Here is a 17722-nt window from a genome sequence, read left to right as displayed (position 1 = left end):
CAGAGTAGGAATACCATATGTTGGAATGAAATGATTGCATAGACACTTTGCAACTGAGATTGCGTCTGCTTTTTTCACTGGGTAAATTTCTGGCCATTTTGAGAAAACATCCATAATTACTAGAGCGTTTTTTTTAACCCCGTCACTCATTCAATTCAATGAAGTCCATGTGAATTGTATGAAATGGGTGAGGTGGTGTAGGAAAATGTCCTCTTTTTGGTCTTAAGTTACCTTGGGTATTGTGTTTTTGGCAGCTCATACATGTTCCCATGTATTCTTTTGCTGAAGATTCAAGATTTATAGTATAGAATTGTCGGTTTATCATAAAGACCATTCCTCAGATCATCCCTCCTGATGAGACATGGCTTAAACCATGGCTCACTAGAGCGGCTGTTTTGTGTAATGACTTGGGAAGAATGGGTTTTCCTGCTATTTTCATTTTTTCATCAGTGTCTAGTACTGCTCCGTGTTTCAGCCATTGCTTCTGTTTGTCCTGCAGTACAGATAGTGGAATGGTGTGATTTTCATGAGTTGTTAATAAGACTGTGGTTGCTATGGCTGGTGCTTTTGCAGCTTTGTCAGCAAAATTGTTTCCCTTTGTAATTTCAGAGCTGCACATTTGCAAATTGCTAAATGTCGTATCATATGAGGAGTTTCCTTCCATGTAAACATATGTGTGCCATGATAAAACCTTCCTCCACACACTAGAAATAAGAAACTAATTTCAACCCTCTGTTACATCTTATTCATTTATTTTATAATCAAGTCATTTTTTCAAATCTAGTATCAGTCAACTAATTTGCATATCAGCTCATAATGCATCAAGTTGATAGGTCAACAGAAATGCACGTTCAAAATATTATCACAAAAGAGAATTCCCTTCATACAGTAAATTACTTGTTGCATCAATCAAACAGAAAGCATCTCACAATTTATTGTATTACCAACTAAATTTATTGTCTGATTACTGCTTGGTCATACCAGACTCTCTCTGTCTTTATTTTTTTACTTTTCTTCTCTATTTTCACAAACGTTTCAGCTATAGTTCTGTAAGCTGGAGAGTTAAATGTCAGCAGTGGATAAATTCAGCATTTGATAACAAAACTCTGTTAAGTTTTCCCTGCTTTAACACCAATGAGAGATATAGGCACATGTATAGTGTGTGTTATAGTGTAAGCTGTTCTTCATTGCATGTATGTGTGTTAGTACGCTTGCATGCAGGGCCTCTGGGCCTGTCTCACCAGATCAATCAGTATGTAGTTTTAGTTTGCATCATACTTCTGAGTTAAAAGAATGTGAAAATCATTAGATTTATTAGATAGGTTTGTATTATCCTATACTACTGACTTACTGTGAATGAGTTACACTGTTTCATGACATTTCATACTGCTGAGTTACGAAGAGAATATTGTGTTCAGAGAGTCAGGGCCTATGTTTTGTTTTTGTTTTTTTTTGTTTGTTTGTTTTTTCTAGGACGTGAGGTGGCCCTGCAGCACACTTTCAAAGTAGAGCTGAAGGCTACATATAAACGAGGTCAGAGTCACCGGAATCGCCAACGGAATCGTCTCGAGCAGGCCAGTGGATCAGTGCAGCATGGCCACTGGGAGCCTTGCTGGATGAGGCTATAGGAGAAGTAACCTTTGACTTTGCCTCCAGTGCCCTAAAGATGCCCTCTTTAATTATTGCATCATCCACTTCATCCACATGTGAGACCATTCGTGTTGTGGGATTTGAAGCCATCAGAAGTGCCAGTTCCTTAGCAATGTGTCTGTCCTTGGCCTTTTGCATGTAAAGTTTACTCATAGGTGTCTGAAAAAGTTGGTATTAGATGTGATTAGGATTAAATTTAAACAGTTTTCTGTGTAACCGTATATCAAAACTGTCAGTATTTTACTTATTCGGGCATCCTTCATGTTTTTATCTATGCACACAACATGCTTTCTAGAGCTCGAGGAACATTATATAAATACAGCATACGGACAAAGAAAGAACCACCGTATTCTTCTATAGAAACTGGAAGACTTTCATTTCACCAGAGTAACAAATATGTAAAATGCAAGGCACTAAATGTAAGTCCCTTTAACATAAACATCTGATTCCAGAGATCAAGGCTGGCTCACCCACACACAAAAACCACACAGAGACAGCACAAAGTCAAAAAGATACCTGTAATTTGTGGACCTTTTCAAGGTGCTTGTCAAGCCGATTAAGACATTTTGACATTTCTTAACATAAGCAGACTGGACAGTCCAGAATTGTAGAAAAGCTGTACAAATAGTTAAAAAAAAAATGCGCCACCACAGTTTTGTGTTTTTTTTTGTTTTGTTTTGTTTTGTTTTTTTTTATTTTGGTTGCCAACGGAGAGTGTTTGGTAGCGCTGTCCTCAGAAAACACCGTTTGTACTGTTTCTTTTGTTTTGAATCATAACTCTGCTTTTACGTGGCCTATTAAACTTAGAGCCCCGAGAGCAGCCATTTGGCTTTTCTACCTTTAAAACCCGCCTACCAGCCAAATGGCTTTTAGCTAGGCTTTAGCTTCAGCCAAGTGGAAGCTAAATTGGCTAGTCATTCATATGTAAATTAGGTTGTTACCTGAGAATTCTGGAGGGGAGTGGGTGTGTGTGAATGATTGCTAATTTCTAACTGCCAACTGCCTCTTTGTTTGTCTGGGGGGGTGGGGGAGCTGCTAAAAGCTGTGAACTTCCTTTTGTGTTCGTCTTGATGCATTCTCAATCATCCAGGGAAATAAATCTCCAAAAGTCACCAACTTGGAGTGGTTAGTTTCCTGAGCCACAAGGAAACTTGTGTTTCAGTTTGCCATCTTAGGGAGAAATCAACACACATGGGTGTATTTCCTTTGTTGCTGACATTTATTGATAAAAACAGTACAAAAAAAAACCAACCATTTGTACACATATTTACAAATAATAATAAAAAGTGAGTCAGTACATTTCAACATTTTCAGCTATCACTCACAATCCTGGCACTGCCATGGTATCTGTAGTCTGCATTTACCACATGTGTATCTGTAGCAGTGAACACATCGCACAGTGGCATGATTGTTCTTGCATTTGTGTTTGACCTGACACATGGCTCTTTTTCCAGAGCTAGGTGTGGAGGGTTGTGTCCAAAGCAACTGTTCTTTTCTTGCCTTCTTCCCAGCTACATGAGAGTGAGCCAACTCTCTTGCAAGCTCCACCAGGAAGTCCACCCGTCTTTCCTTCGTCCCGGTGCATGCTTGATACAGCACATGTGCATTCAGTGCTGCCATGTCAATCATGTTATAAAACACTGCAACTGGCCATCGCCGTGTTCCTCTGCGGACAGTGTACTCCCGAACCATCTGGTCCATCACATCCACGCCACACTTTGTGGTGTTGTAAAGGGTGACAGTGTTTGGCTTCCTTTTGGTAGTGTTATCAGTCTGAACCACGCTGTGCATGCTGCTAAGAATATAGACTGTCTTCTTCCGTTTGACCAGTGGTCTTTGATAATTATGGTCCACTGATCAGTGGTCCGTTGATCAGTGGTCCACTGATCAGTGGTCCATTGTGGTATCAATCAGACCACTGGTATAATAAAAGCATAATTATCAAAGACCAGTGGTCTGATTGATACCACAATGGACCACTGCAAAAGAGCCCTGGAAAAAGAGCCATGTGTCAGGTCAAACACAAATGCAAGAACAATCATGCCACTGTGCGATGTGTTCACTGCTACAGATACACATGTAGTAAATGCAGACTACAGATACCATGGCAGTGCCAGGATTGTGAGTGATAGCTGAAAATGTTGAAATGTACTGACTCACTTTTTATTATTATTTGTAAATATGTGTACAAATGGTTGGTTTTTTTTGTACTGTTTTTATCAATAAATGTCAGCAACAAAGGAAATACACCCATGTGTGTTGATTTCTCCCTAAGATGGCAAACTGAAACACAAGTTTCCTTGTGGCTCAGGAAACTAACCACTCCAAGTTGGTGACTTTTGGAGATTTATTTCCCTGGATGATTGAGAATGCATCAAGACGAACACAAAAGGAAGTTCACAGCTTTTAGCAGCTCCCCCACCCCCTCATTCACACACCCCCACTCCCCTCCAGAATTCCCAGATAACAACCTAATTTACATATGAATGACTAGCCAATTTAGCTTCCACTTGGCTGAAGCTAAAGCCTAGCTGAAAGCCTACCAGCCATTTGGCTGGAAGGTGGGTTTTAAAGGTAGAAAGGTAGAAGCCTGGCAGTGCTGGTGAAAATATCATTTGAAGTCCGCACTTTCAACACAAGTTGAAATGGTGACTGGGGCTGTGTCCCAATTCAGAGACCGCATGCTTGAAGTATGCATTTTGAGTGCGATTACGTCACCGCCACGTGACGACTGTCCCAACTCGAAGTATACTTCAATTGCGTACTCCAAATGTTTCAATGCATTTTGTTGAATGCATTGAAACAGAGGACAATTTTTACCTTTTCCATGGCCACTTTGTGAATCATTTGTCCCAAATGTTCTGCTTCATCTTTTGAATCATCCTGTGTGGGTCTGCTATCATGTGTCCCATCCTCTTCAGATGCTGCCACCATCTGTTTTAAGAGAAGACAACAATATGTTTGGCTCATTTTTGATAGATAGATTGTGGAAGCACTGAAACTGAGGATGAATTTCACATCTCTTTGTGGCACAGGACACCCAGTTTTGTTTTTCATGGCTACCTTAGGAATCCTTAACCATTCTTGTTCTTCCTCCTCTTCTGAATAGCCTTCAGATTCATCCTGTGTGGGTTTCCAGTCATCTGTCCCATCATCTTCAGATGAGCTCACAGACTGTTATTAGAACAGAAAAATATTTATTTCACTCAACTTCCATGGATGTGTGAAAACAACATATTTACATCGTTAACTACAGGAGAAGAAGCTGGATATTTCTTGCCCACCTTAGGAACCCATTCCCTTGCTTGCTACCATCTGTTTTTAGAAAAGTAACAAAACAAAACATAAAAAATAAAATAATTTCCAACAGTGCATTTTGACGTCTAAGCATCCCAGAAACTGCACAGACATAACCTATAACCAGCATAGGTATATAAAGGCCCTGAGGGGGAAAACTAGGTTTCCCATGAAATATTATGTTACTTCCGGATTTGGCAGGTAATGGCAGACATGCATCATTTTTTTGTTTTTTTTATTTTTTATTTTGGTTGCCAACGGAGAGTGTTTGGTAGCGCTGTCCTCAGAAAACACCATTTGTACTGTTTCGAATCATAACTCTGCTTTTACGTGGCCTATTAACACAATTGAGAAAATATCATTTGAAGTCCGCACTTTCAACACAAGTTGAAATGGAGACTGGGGCTGTGTCCCAATTCAGAGGCCGCATGCTTGAAGTACGCATTTTGAGTGCGATTATGTCACCGCCACGTGACGACTGTCCCAACTCGAAGTATACTTCAATTGCGTACTCCAAATGTTTCAATGCATTTTGTTGAATGCATTGAAACAGAGGACAATTTTTACCTTTTCCATGGCCACTTTGTGAATCATTTGTCCCAAATGTTCTGCTTCATCTTTTGAATCATCCTGTGTGGGTCTGCTATCATGTGTCCCATCCTCTTCAGATGCTGCCACCATCTGTTTTAAGAGAAGACAACAATATGTTTGGCTCATTTTTGATAGATTGTGGAAGCACTGAATCTGAGGATGAATTTTACATCTCTTTGTGGCACAGGACACCCAGTTTTGTTTTTCATGGCTACCTTAGGAATCCTTTTACGTTCTTGTTCTTCCTCCTCTTCTGAATAGCCTTCAGATTCATCCTGTGTGGGTTTCCAGTCATCTGTCCCATCATCTTCAGATGAGCTCACAGACTGTTATTAGAGCAGAAAAATATATATTTCGCTCAACTTCGCTGAGAACCACACCAGCCTTTGTTTGTCTCTGCTGGAGGGTCTGCTTGTTTGGTTTGTTTCCCCGTGTCCAGTCAGTGTCTGTGTCTGCCCTGGTCCCACGTCTCTGTTCCCTCTGTTGTAGTGCCTGCATGTGAGTCTGTGTCTTTTGTTCAGTCTGTTATGGGTTTCCTGTTTTACTTTGAAGGTCTCTCTTATCTTAGTGTGTTCAGTTTACGCTTCCTTGTCTCGTCAGTTCTGATTTGCCCCAGCTGTGTTTCCCTCCTGTTGTCCATTCCCTGATTGCTCCCTCTATGTATTTAAGCCCTGTGTTTCAGTTTGTCATTGTCGCAATCTACCTTTATCTTGCCGTGTGTTTTGTCTGCGTAGGTGTATTTTGTATTCTTAGTTTTTGTTACCCTTTTGAGTTCAGCATTAAAGCTGTTTTGAGTTACTTTCTGTCTTCTGAGTCTGCACTTTGGGTCCTTCTCCTGCCTGCACACAGCCGTCACATAACAGTAGAGGCTTTTTCTTTCACAGGGTTCACAAATAACTGACAACAGAGACCGAGGAGAGCAACAGAAAACTTCACTCAGGAGCTAAACTCAAGATTGACTGAACTTACATCAAAGTTACCTTAGTGCTTCTCTTTAGATGAGCCAGGACAATAAACTAAAACACAAACGCAATCAAGCGGGAACTGTGTGGTTTCTTCTTCTTCTTTTGGGTTTTTCTTTGGCGGTTAGAACTTTAAGGTGCACTACCGCCACCTGCTGGACTAGATGGTTAATATCCTAAATGTCATCATTCCTTTTTTATGGCTTAAACTATTTCTCATGAAAGAAAAAGACTAATTGAGTCTCACTCTTTGTGAGCTAAAACTAGAGATTTAAAAGTATTTTAATAAACAATAAAAACTAGGACAAAATGTTTCAGTGTGTTTTGTTCATTAACATAAATATCAGATGTCTTCAGCTTACCATTAGCTCCATTTCTTTAAGAGGTTTTGCTTTCTGCAGGCCACCACAGCATACATGTTGTTTTGCCTGATTTAATAAAGGTTACACTGACTCACTTCTCTATCATCAGATCCAAGTGTGACATTAGCCATAATTTCCCAGGAGGCTATTTGGGTTTGGAGTCACAGCACAGTTTTCAGGTTTAATTAATGGGTTTGAGTACAGCCTGATAATTACAGGCATTAAAACTGTTTGCTGATGAACTTTGGAGGTAAAATTATATAGAGCTTCAGAAGGTTTTTCATAGGAGACGTATAGATAGATACTTGTTCCCACTGAATAAGGTTAGCTCTTTTACTGGTTGATTGATGAACCTCACAATAACTTGTGTTGCTTTGCAGATAAACTCGGCCTGTTTGGTGCAAAAAGTCATTCATCTGCACCATGAAGCCATGAAATCTCTGAATAACACATGCACGAGACCGGAACATTTCTTTTGTCTTCCATGTAACAATCCCTAAATCTGTAATTAACCAATGGGACATTTTAGCTTGGATGTCTAAACTGGCTCATCCCAGTGTGGCTGTTGCTCAAGATTTAGCACAAGTCACCTTCTGATCAGAAGCTTTGTGGTTTCCTTGGCCAAGATACTAATTCCAAGTTGCTTTCTGATGCATCCACTGGAGCGTGAATGTTTTATGGAATTTGTCAAACAGTTTTACGTGTGGTCACATTGTTTTGTTTTTGTGTTCGGATTGAAGCGCACGCTTGTGAGTCCTCCAAATTTACACAACATTCACTGAAGATGAAGACTTTTTAAAATCTTAGTTTGCGCTTGTGAATCATACTGTGTGCAATTATAACACTTTTGAAACAGATTTCTAAATGAGCAGTGTTCCCTGATTGCCTCACATACAGCTGCAGGACATTCAGTCAGCTTTCAACACAATCTTTCATACATTCTTCTCCCATGTTGCATTTTGGTCTACGGGAATGATTCTCGCTTCAGATGTGAGAGGTCCCGGGTTCAACTCCCGGACGAGCCCATGTGGTGTTATATGAACTCTATGAACATTAGATCTTACATATTTCTAGGTCAGGTGCCATTTGAACCACATTCAACTCTTTCACAATAAGTCTGCACCTGCTTTGTGGAGGCAACTAATTGATTTGATAAGAACTTTCCAAAAATCTCATCCAATTAATTCTCCTTTACAGATTGTATAACTGTCACTTTTTACAATAAGAATTCTCCAACAAACTTTTGGAAGAAAATTTTTTTTCTTTCATTTGTTCCATCCATCCATCCATCTTCATCCGAAGCTGGGTCGCGGGGGCAGCAGCCTAAGCAAAGAGGCTCAGACCTCCCTCTCCCCAGCCACCTCCTCCAGCTTATCCGGGGGAACACCAAGGCGTTCCCAGGCCAGCCGAGAGATATAATCTCTCCAGCGTGTCCTGGGTCTGCCCCGGGGCCTCCTCCCGGTGGGAAATGCCTGGAACACCTCACCCAGGAGGCGCCCAGGGGGCATCCTTGTCAGATGCCCGAACCACCTCAGCTGGCTCCTTTCGATGTGGAGCAGCAGCGGCTCTACTCTGAGCCCCTCCCGGATGGCCGAACTTCTCACCCTATCTCTAAGGGAGAGGCCAGCCACCCTTCGGAGGAAGCTCATTTCTGCCGCTTGTATCCGCGATCTCGTTCTTTCGGTCACTACCCACAGCTCGTGGCCATAGGTGAGGGTAGGGACGTAGATCGACCGGTAAATTGAGAGCTTCGCTTTTACACTCAGCTCCCTCTTCACCACGACGGACCGGTGCAGCGTTTGCATTACTGCAGCTGCAGCCCCAATCCGTCTGTCGATCTCCGGCTCCCTTCTCCCATCACTCGCGAACAAGACCCCGAGATACTTGAACTCCTCCACTTGGGGCAGGAACTCATCCCCGACCCGGAGTGGGCACTCCACCCTTTTCCGGCTGAGAACCATGGTCTCAGATTTGGAGGTGCTGATCCTCATTCCCGCTGCTTCACACTCGGCTGCGAACCGTTCCAGTGCGAGCTGGAGGCCCTCACCCGATGAAGCCAACAGAACCACATCATCCGCAAAAATCAGAGATGAGATTCTGATAGAAATCCTGTCCATAAAAATTATGAACAGAACCGGAGACAAAGGGCAGCCCTGGCGGAGCCCATCACCCACCGGGAACGAGTCCGACTTATTGCCGGCAATGTGAACCAAGCTCTTACAACAGTTGTATAGGGATCGAATGGCCCGTAGCAATGGGCCAGACACCCCATACTCCCGCAACACCTCCCACAGGACACCCCGAGGGACACGGTCGAATGCCTTCTCCAAGTCCACAAAACACATGTAGACTGGTTGGGCAAACTCCCATGCACCCTCAAGTATCCTGGAGAGGATAAAGAGCTGGTCCAGTGTTCCGCGACCAGGACGAAAACCGCATTGTTCCTCCTGTATCCGAGGTTCGACTAGCGGACGAACTCTCCTTTCCAGCACCCTGGCATAGACTTTCCCAGGGAGGCTGAGCTTTCATTTGTTTTGACCCCAAACTAACCAAATGTAATGCTTATTTTCATCAGCACAATAGTTTTCAATTTCACGTTGGTCTATATTCCCCACATCCTGTTCTGGAGCTTCTCCTGTTGGGATGGACGGGTGGATGTCGCTGAGATGTGTGGCCTCAGGTCTTTGTTACTCTTGGAGGTGCTGGATGGCCCGGTTCTTCTGGATCCATCTGTGTCTGGCTCCTGGGGGCCGTTATTGGAGCTTCCCACCCTCATCATCAAGTACAATTGTGACAAAGAAACACACCCATACTCTCTCTCTACAAGATGATTGCTGGTTTATGTATCTCTGTGTCACGGTTTCTGGGTCGTTGACCCAGTATTTTCAGTTCACATTCACTGTTTATCTACTGCCTGTTCCACTTCCTGTTTTATTGTGTTAGCCTTGGTCTGTGTGCATTATGTTCAGTCCTCTTCCCATTTATCATTAGTTCATTAGGTTCAGCTGTTCACTCACCTGTCTCCAATTGTTGTCATTGTTAGTCATGTATTTAAGCCCTCTCTTCCCTTCAGCCCTTGTCGTGTCATTGATGTTGATGTCGTCTCTCCGTCGTATGTATGTTCAGTTAGTCAGTCAGCCAGCCATTCATCCAGTCTTTCAGCCAGCCAGCCAGCCAGTCAGTCCTTCGTTCCTGCCCTGTTCATCCACGATTCATAATAAACCATCTTCAGTTCTTCACTAGCCACAAGTCCTGCGTTTGGGTCACTTCCTCGCCTCCACACACGACACTCCTGACAGAATGACACGACCCGTGCCACGAAGACACGTTTTCGGCCCAGCGGATTCAGATCTGTTCGAGCGGCAGGAGGCAGCGCTCTCCATTTGGGCGGAGAAGCTTGAGGAGAGACAGCGGCTCTTCGCGGAGCGAGAGCACGTCTTCGAAGGGACTCGCCTGGCTCTGGGCGGACCTCGGAGACACCGCGTTCTCCCACCTGCTGCCTCACCTGCACCGGAGCAGCTGCTGCGGAGAGCGGGCGTTTCCCGCCGCGCTTCGGCTGCTCACTCTCTCGCGGGTCCGCTCCTCGCTCACACTGTGCCAAGCCTTATATTACCCAATGGTCTGTATCTGTAATGCCAACAAGTTATTATAGTTTTTTTTGTTATTTCTTTTGTACCCCTCACCCGGAAAAGGCTTATAGGATGTCCTCACACCGCTGGGCATGCGCACTGGACAAGTTTGTGAATTCAAAACTGGAGAAGGAAATCATCTAGGCTTTTCAAATTGGTACCATATGAGTTAAAAGGTTGAGGGATGGCAGTACCGACTGCCAGTATTTTTCCCTCTATACGGAAATTTGCCTCAAACACTCACCAGCAGGGTTGCTCCATTTGTTTTTGTGCTTGTATTATCAAGATCTACCACACTACGTAAAATACCTTGAAATAATTAGCTGTTAACCCATTCTGTATAAATAAAATAGAAGTGACTCATGAAACTAAGAAAAATTATGTGTCAGGACTGCTGTCAAGAGATTTCTGTTTTTATATAATTTGATCAGCTTCATGAAATGTGTTTTTCTGTTGTTCAAGCAATCTAAATGTCTATGTGACTTTTCACCTAATAACTTTGTGATGAGCTTATTCAGCTACTAAAACCACTTCCTGTTTTTCTTGAGAACAAATGTAGAAAGGGGAAATAACCCGTTGCTTTGGGTTTGTGCAGAGTCAGAGTGACGTTGTTACTTTTACACACACACAGACATGTATAAAAATAAAAGTACGCAGGCAGCAGTGCGCAGTTGCAGGGTGCGTTTGCTGCTGCCCATGCGTGTAAAAACAACTGCAGTCTCTGTGTTTTCTAACTCAGGTGTCTTGGCTGAAGAATTACAGGGTGATTTAAAGAAATCCCCTGTCATTTAAATTAGTCCTTCGAGCTTAGTGATGGAAACAACAGACACGTTTCTGTGACTCCAATCCAAGGTCTGACTGCTGTATCCTGACGTCGTGGGGAAGCCAGAACCGAAGTCTGTCGACAGCCCTCTCTAGGTAGAGGTGAGAGACCTGGGACGTAAAAAATTCGGGTCCAGGCCGGTGAAGTCTGATCCACGGCGTTGGGATCCAGCCAAGACAACTTAAATAACCAGAGAGGACAACTGAGGGTGAGAAAACACTGTTTAGGTCTAATCCGCCGCAAGGATTCTGTAGGTCTAATCCGTCGAAAGGATTTAAAACTAGGGCTCACCCACCGCACGGGTCTTTAGGACTAATCCGCCGCAAGGATTTGAAATAAACGCGTGTAGGTTTAACCCGCCGCAAGGGTCTGCAGGTCTAATCCGCTGCAAGGATTTGAAAGAAACACGTGAAATAGGTTGAGTTCGTGACAAATTCACACGCAAATGTCTATCTGTGTGTATGTATGTGTGTTTTGGAAGTAAGTTGATTTTACAGCACAACACGCTGCTGAACTACTTCCATTGTTTTTATTGTTTACTTTGCTGAGGCTCACGTACTGGTGACAAAAGGGAAAGGTTGAGTTCCGTCTCATAAAACTGACACCGCTCCGTGCGCGGAGTAGAAGGGCATCAGCCACCACCCTGAAGTCAAGCGTGCCAGTGACGGCCCAGCAAAATCTTTGAGAATGGAGAATAAACAAAAAAAAAAAAAAAAAAAAAAAACCAGCACCTGATGAGAAATGTTTAGAAAGACAACAAACCAGAGCAGGACTAATCCAAAAGAAAGACAGAGGAATGCATAGTGGAACAGCAAGACGCTTTAGTATTGCATGCTGGAGGTGTGGAAAAGACGGACATTTTGTACGTGACTGTAAGAAACAAAGAAGCAGTTCAGACCAGGAAGAACATAATAATCCCTCATCAAGTGAAAACTAGAGATCAAAGTAGTTTGAAGTAGTTTAAAAAGGTTGGAAACAGATCCCACTGAATACATATAAATAAAAGAAGAAAATAAAATAAACAAAAAGCTAAATTACATTGGTTGTTACATTATCTGTAACATATTCAAAATAATAATAGTAAGGATAACAACCTGTAAACTGCTATTAACAATGAAACATAGTTGGCATGACGACCATGCCCAGAATGTATAGAATGAATGGAAGTTGATAATTCACACAAAAACCTATTAAATACAACAGAGATGCATAAGGTATATTAAGGCTGTGTCATTGTTAAGCCAAGGGAAAGGAAAATGTCTCCAGCTTGGGAAAGGGTGAAACTGCAGATGACCCGAAGCCCTTGATGGATACAAAATAGAATATAAATAAAATATTATAATAAACTGCCTGGTTCGCCATGCAACAGAGAACGAGTGTGACCGAAGGTTGGATCTGATATGAGGCAAACAGAAGACCGGTCTAAAAAGGTAGGCACAAACCTGTTCAGAGAAAAAGCAAATCTGTGCAGATTGGATGAATTCTAAATTATCTGTTTGCTGAGTAAGATGATCCTACCTATTAGATTGGCTCAGTAGTAGTATAGTGGTATACACTAATAAAATATTGTAATATATTATTGCTGTTATATATAAAAAAAAGAAAAGAAAAAAAGATGATAACATTAGTACTGATATAATATTAATCATAAGTGGCACCTTGGTCAGTTATGATGTGAGGTGGATAATTGTTATGAAGTAGTCTGCATCAAGCTTAAGGTTGCTCAAGCTCAGTAGAATGACATATGAGATGAAGAAAATAAAGAAAATATCCAAACTAATTAAGTGCATAGAGGCACTTGACATGCTTGAAAACCTATATTGCTGAGATATAGAGCACACCTATAATGACAACCAATAAGCTAAACCAGTAGTTCCCAAACTAGCGTACACGTACCCTTGGGGGTACGCAAGTGGCTGTAGGGGGTACGCGTGGGTACCCCCTACAGCGGGGATACCCACGCTTAAAAGCCGAAATTTGCGCTAATGCAGTTTTATGTGGCTATGAACACCCTCTGGTGTTCAGCAAAAAAATAGCTCTGACAAAATACATGGGCGTGACTTGCCCAGATGACTGACACCTAACAGTTGAAGTTGCCTCCAAGCATTCAGTGCAGTGCGAAAATGGACAAGTGGTTAACAAGAAAAAAAGGCCCTACCACAGAGACACCGGCCACAACAACAAATAAGCTCATATCTGAAGATGCATTTGATGACCGCACAGGTGATTGTTCAACAACAATGTGTTCGTCAGATTTGGATGCTAGCACGGATGTATCTGTGGTTACTAGCCAAGTGGCTAGCATAGCTGGAGCCAGTCATGTGGAAAGTGATGAAGTGTCTGATGTGGAGCGTCAAAGTGGGAGAAAGCACGACAGCTCGGACTGTAACACAACCTCATCAAAGAAGCGCAAATATGATGACAATTATATTTCGCTGGGGTTCACGTGTATAAATATTGGTGGATTTTCCCGGCCACAATGTGTTATTTGTGCAAAAGCATTGTCTCAGAACTCAATGAAACCTTCACTTTTGCGCAGACATTTAGAGACAAATCATCCCCATTTGAAAAATAAACCAAGAGAATATTTTGAGCGACAGCTAAAATCACTTTTAACAAGTAAAACCTGCATTCAGGTGCCAGATCTTATGAATAAAAACAGACTACAAGCATCTTACATGGTCAGTTACAGAGTGGCTAAAAACAGCAAACCCCACACTTTTGTGGAGGACCTCATTCTCCCTGCTGCTTTAGATATGGTAGGGACAATTTGGGGGAAAAGGCAAAAAAAGACGATACAGTCCATTCCATCATCAAACAATACTGTCTCACGGCGCATCAATGCAATGTCAGAAAATCTTTTACAGCAGCTACTTCTGCGCATACGGCACAGTGAATTTTATGCAATACAGCTAGATGAGTCCACGGATGTGGCTGGCCTGGTGCATCTCCTATATGTGCGCTACATTCATGAAGGAACTATCAAGGAGGACATGCTGTTCTGTAAACCGCTGGAAGAAAGGATAACTGCCACAGATATTTTTCAAAAGCTGGACACATTCATGAACACACATGGACTCGTGTGGGACAGATGTGTTGGCATCTGTACTGATGGCGCACGGGCCATAACTGGGAGACACGGAGATGTGGTTTCGCGTGTGCAAGCAGTCGCGCCAGATGCCTCCTGGGTACACTGCAGCATCCACCGAGAGGCTCTTGCTGCAAAGGGAATACCTGTCCGTTTGAAACATGTTAGGGTTTGAAACCCTTTGAGCTGTCTGAACATTTGCATGATGAAGAGTACCTTACATGCCTGGCTTATCTATGTGATATATTTTCTCGTCTGAACGAGCTCAATCTCGGATTACAAGGCGTTTCTGCAACTATATTCAATGTTCAAGATAAAGTTGAGGCCATGATAAAGAAGTTAAACCTTTGGAAGAACTGCATGGATACAAACAACACTGAAGTCTTTCCCGTGCTGCATGATTTTCTGTGCTCTAATGATCTCACACTATCAAAAAGTGTAAAGCGCAAATGTAACATGCACCTTGAGGAGCTGGCGGTGCAGTTACGCCGATACTTCCCAGAGACGGACGGCTCAAATGATTGGATACGTCACCCGTTCACCGCCGTGCCTACTTCGTTATCACCGTCTGACCAGGAGAGCCTAATTGAGATCGCCACAGATGGATCTCTAAAAGTTGAACACGCTCAAAAGACCCTGGCGGATTTCTGGATAGGAGTGCGCACTGAACAGCCCGCGCTGGCTAAGCGCGCTGTCAAGACTCTGATGCCTTTCGCCACCACATACTTATGCGAAAGGGGATTTTCTGCTTTAACAAACATGAAAACAAAATACAGAGCAAGTATTTGTGTGGAAAACGATTTAAGACTCAGCCTTTCCCAAATTGAGCCAAACATTGAAGAGCTGTGTGCCTCTGCTCAACCACATCCATCACATTAAATAAAGTTTCTGTTCATATATGGCCTTTATTTTCTCGACAAAACGGTGAATTCGAATAAATCTTTTGATACACTGTTAGTATTAAGTAGTAAAGTTCGTTATTAAAATTCTGTCATTACTAAAATATATTAATAAATTCATTTGGTGGTGAGAAATAATCGACTGTGCAGTATTTATTTTTATGCATGCGGTGTTGCAATGTATTTATAGACACTAATTAAGAGTCGTTCGTAGCAGGGGGTATGCGGCTGAGGGTGACATGTCTCAAGGGGTACGTGGCTGGAAAAAGTTTGGGAAAGCACTGACTTAGACCAAAGGAGGCTGAATAATTACGCACACCCCACTTTGCAGTTATTTATTTATAAAAAATGTTTGGGGGGACTGGGGTGGAGGTTAACCTTCCAGCAGGACAACGACCCTAAACATAAAGCCAGGGCAACAATGGAATGGTTTAAAACAAAACATATCCATGTGTTAGAATGGCCCAGTCAAAGTCCAGATCTAAATCCAATCCAGAATCTGTGGCAAGATCTGAAAACTGCTGTTCACAAACGCTGTCCATCTAATCTGACTGAGCTGGAGCTGTTTTGCAAAGAAGAATGGGCAAAGATTTCAGTCTCTAGATGTGCAAAGCTGGTAGAGACAGACCCTAAAAGACTGGCAGCTGTAATTGCAGCAAAAGATGGTTCTACAAAGGATTGACTCAGGGGGCTGAATAATTACACACACCCCACTTTTCAGTTATTTATTTATAAAAAATGTTTGGAATCATGTACGAATTTCGTTCCACTTCTCACGTGTGCACCACATTGTATTGGTCTTTCACGTGGAATTCCAATAAAATCGATTTATGTTTGTGGCTGTAATGTGACAAAATGTGGAAAAGTTCAAGGGGGCCAAATACTTTTGCAAGCCACTGTAGGTGTTCCCATGCTGTATTATGTGAAGAGGGAGAATGAATTCAGTCTGACCCTAGTTTTAGTCCACTGGACAAGGTGCTTAGCTGACTGGGTCTTGGGCAAGTCTTGCCTTGTGTTCAGTCAAGTTATACCTTTCATTTCATTGACCTGATCATGTTTCTTTACCACCAATCATTTTTATCCTTACAGACACTGGTTTTCCTCAGCGGGATGGGTAGGTGACCATATGCTGCATGGTTGAGAGCAGCCAGCCCCTATTTGAGTCCGATCTGGGGTGGTTTGCTGGATGTCTTCTCCTCTCTCTCTCTAAAGCTTTTGACCATGGCTATGCTAATCCTCTTTTGTTACTCAGTCTTTATTCTTAAGACCTTGGTTGTAACAGGGCAGTGAAAAAAAAATCCTAAAATATTAACAATTTGCTTATCCTCAAGGATGTGTCAGTTGGATGTCTTGGTGAAATGTGAAACATAGAAAAAGAAATATATTTCTACCTCAAAAGCGGTATGAACAATTTACTTGTTCTCAGGGTTGTAGAAGCTGCATTTCGTGGTCATCCAATGTGACTGAGTCATCCAACAAAAAAGTGAAAAAAAAAGTTATTGATTATTTAGGGCATAGAGCTATTCTTAAATATAACATAAAGTCTTCACATGTAAATCAGTGGGTCTTCAATGTGTCTCTGAAAGTAAGCAGGATCTGCTCATTAAAGTTCAGTAGAAATGTATAAAGACCCACAAATCCTCAAGATTTCAGCATTCAATATGTAATTTGGTGTGACAACAGCACTGAAGAATTTCCACTTCCCAATACTCTGACAATTGAGATTTCTTTCTGACATCTGTTTTGGTTTGAGGCAGTCACATCCACGTCTTGCCCTAAGAAAACATATGATAAAGTCACCGATCATTAATACTCTTGTCAGCTGAAGACCTGGTTTCAGGGTTACTGTAATACACAGTAACTGATTGCTGTTACCCCAATTTTATAGATTACAGATATACATTAGCTCGCTATTGGCCCCCAATTCATGAATATAGAGCAACTATAATATAAAGACTACTGTGATTGTACTGTTTTCAAGGGCCTTCTCATCAGGGTTGCAGACATTGACAAATACTTCTTTGTGGGTTTTTGCTTGAAAAAATCAAGAATTTCCATTCTGACTTTTGTTTTAATATATTTATACAGATTAGGATTAGGATTTACATCATGCACTGTAACTGTATCTTTTAATATATAAATGTAATTAATGTACACTAAAACCAGTTTGCTAATATTTGCCACAGTCCTATGCGCCACGGTTTATTGCACTACATCTCATGGTTGTAATGGACTGACTTTTCAAAAGGGGAGAGCAACTTTTATACTTTTATAACAAATTTCAAAAAGGCTCAAGTTTTCAGCACTGGTACATTCAAAGTGTTCAGGATACCACGTCATGAACTGCAAACTGAACCACTATTTTAAATTAGAGTTGTGTTGCCTCAACAACATCAGCTAAATCAGGAGACAGATGTGCAC

The 17722-nt window shown here is 42.1% G+C and overlaps 1 protein-coding gene and 2 long non-coding RNA genes across 3 annotated transcripts; 1 reads left to right on the top strand and 2 right to left on the bottom strand.

Annotated features, from left to right (window-relative positions):
• Positions 1 to 1373: 1373 nt before the first annotated feature.
• Positions 1374 to 2315, bottom strand: LOC120727429. Its single transcript, XR_005694536.1, has 2 exons — positions 2167 to 2315; positions 1374 to 1809 (listed from the first exon to the last, which is right to left on the bottom strand). It is a non-coding gene; the product is annotated as an uncharacterized LOC120727429 (long non-coding RNA).
• A 29-nt stretch (positions 2316 to 2344) lies between these two features.
• LOC120727428 lies at positions 2345 to 5860 on the bottom strand. Its single transcript, XR_005694535.1, has 3 exons — positions 5754 to 5860; positions 5278 to 5628; positions 2345 to 2429 (listed from the first exon to the last, which is right to left on the bottom strand). It is a non-coding gene; the product is annotated as an uncharacterized LOC120727428 (long non-coding RNA).
• Positions 5861 to 11253: 5393 nt separating this feature from the next.
• On the top strand, positions 11254 to 15780 carry LOC120727433 (zinc finger BED domain-containing protein 5-like). The gene is made up of 2 exons (XM_040021658.1): positions 11254 to 11541; positions 11625 to 15780. Exon 2 carries the CDS (start codon positions 13438 to 13440, stop codon positions 14575 to 14577), a length of 1140 nt encoding a protein of 379 aa, XP_039877592.1. The 5' UTR covers positions 11254 to 11541; positions 11625 to 13437; the 3' UTR covers positions 14578 to 15780.
• The last annotated feature ends 1942 nt before the right edge of the window (positions 15781 to 17722 follow it).

The sequence above is a fragment of the Simochromis diagramma genome, unplaced genomic scaffold, assembly GCF_900408965.1.
Source record: "Simochromis diagramma unplaced genomic scaffold, fSimDia1.1 OVJJ01000821.1, whole genome shotgun sequence".
Taxonomy (NCBI): domain Eukaryota; kingdom Metazoa; phylum Chordata; class Actinopteri; order Cichliformes; family Cichlidae; genus Simochromis; species Simochromis diagramma.
The sequence above is the reverse complement of the archived record's forward strand: the minus strand, read 5'-3'. Positions and strand labels throughout refer to the sequence as shown.

Bases quoted from the DNA above. Each gene is read 5' to 3' on its own strand.
- LOC120727433 (XM_040021658.1), top strand. From the start codon at position 13,438: ATGGACAAGTGGTTAACAAGAAAAAAAGGCCCTACCACAGAGACACCG.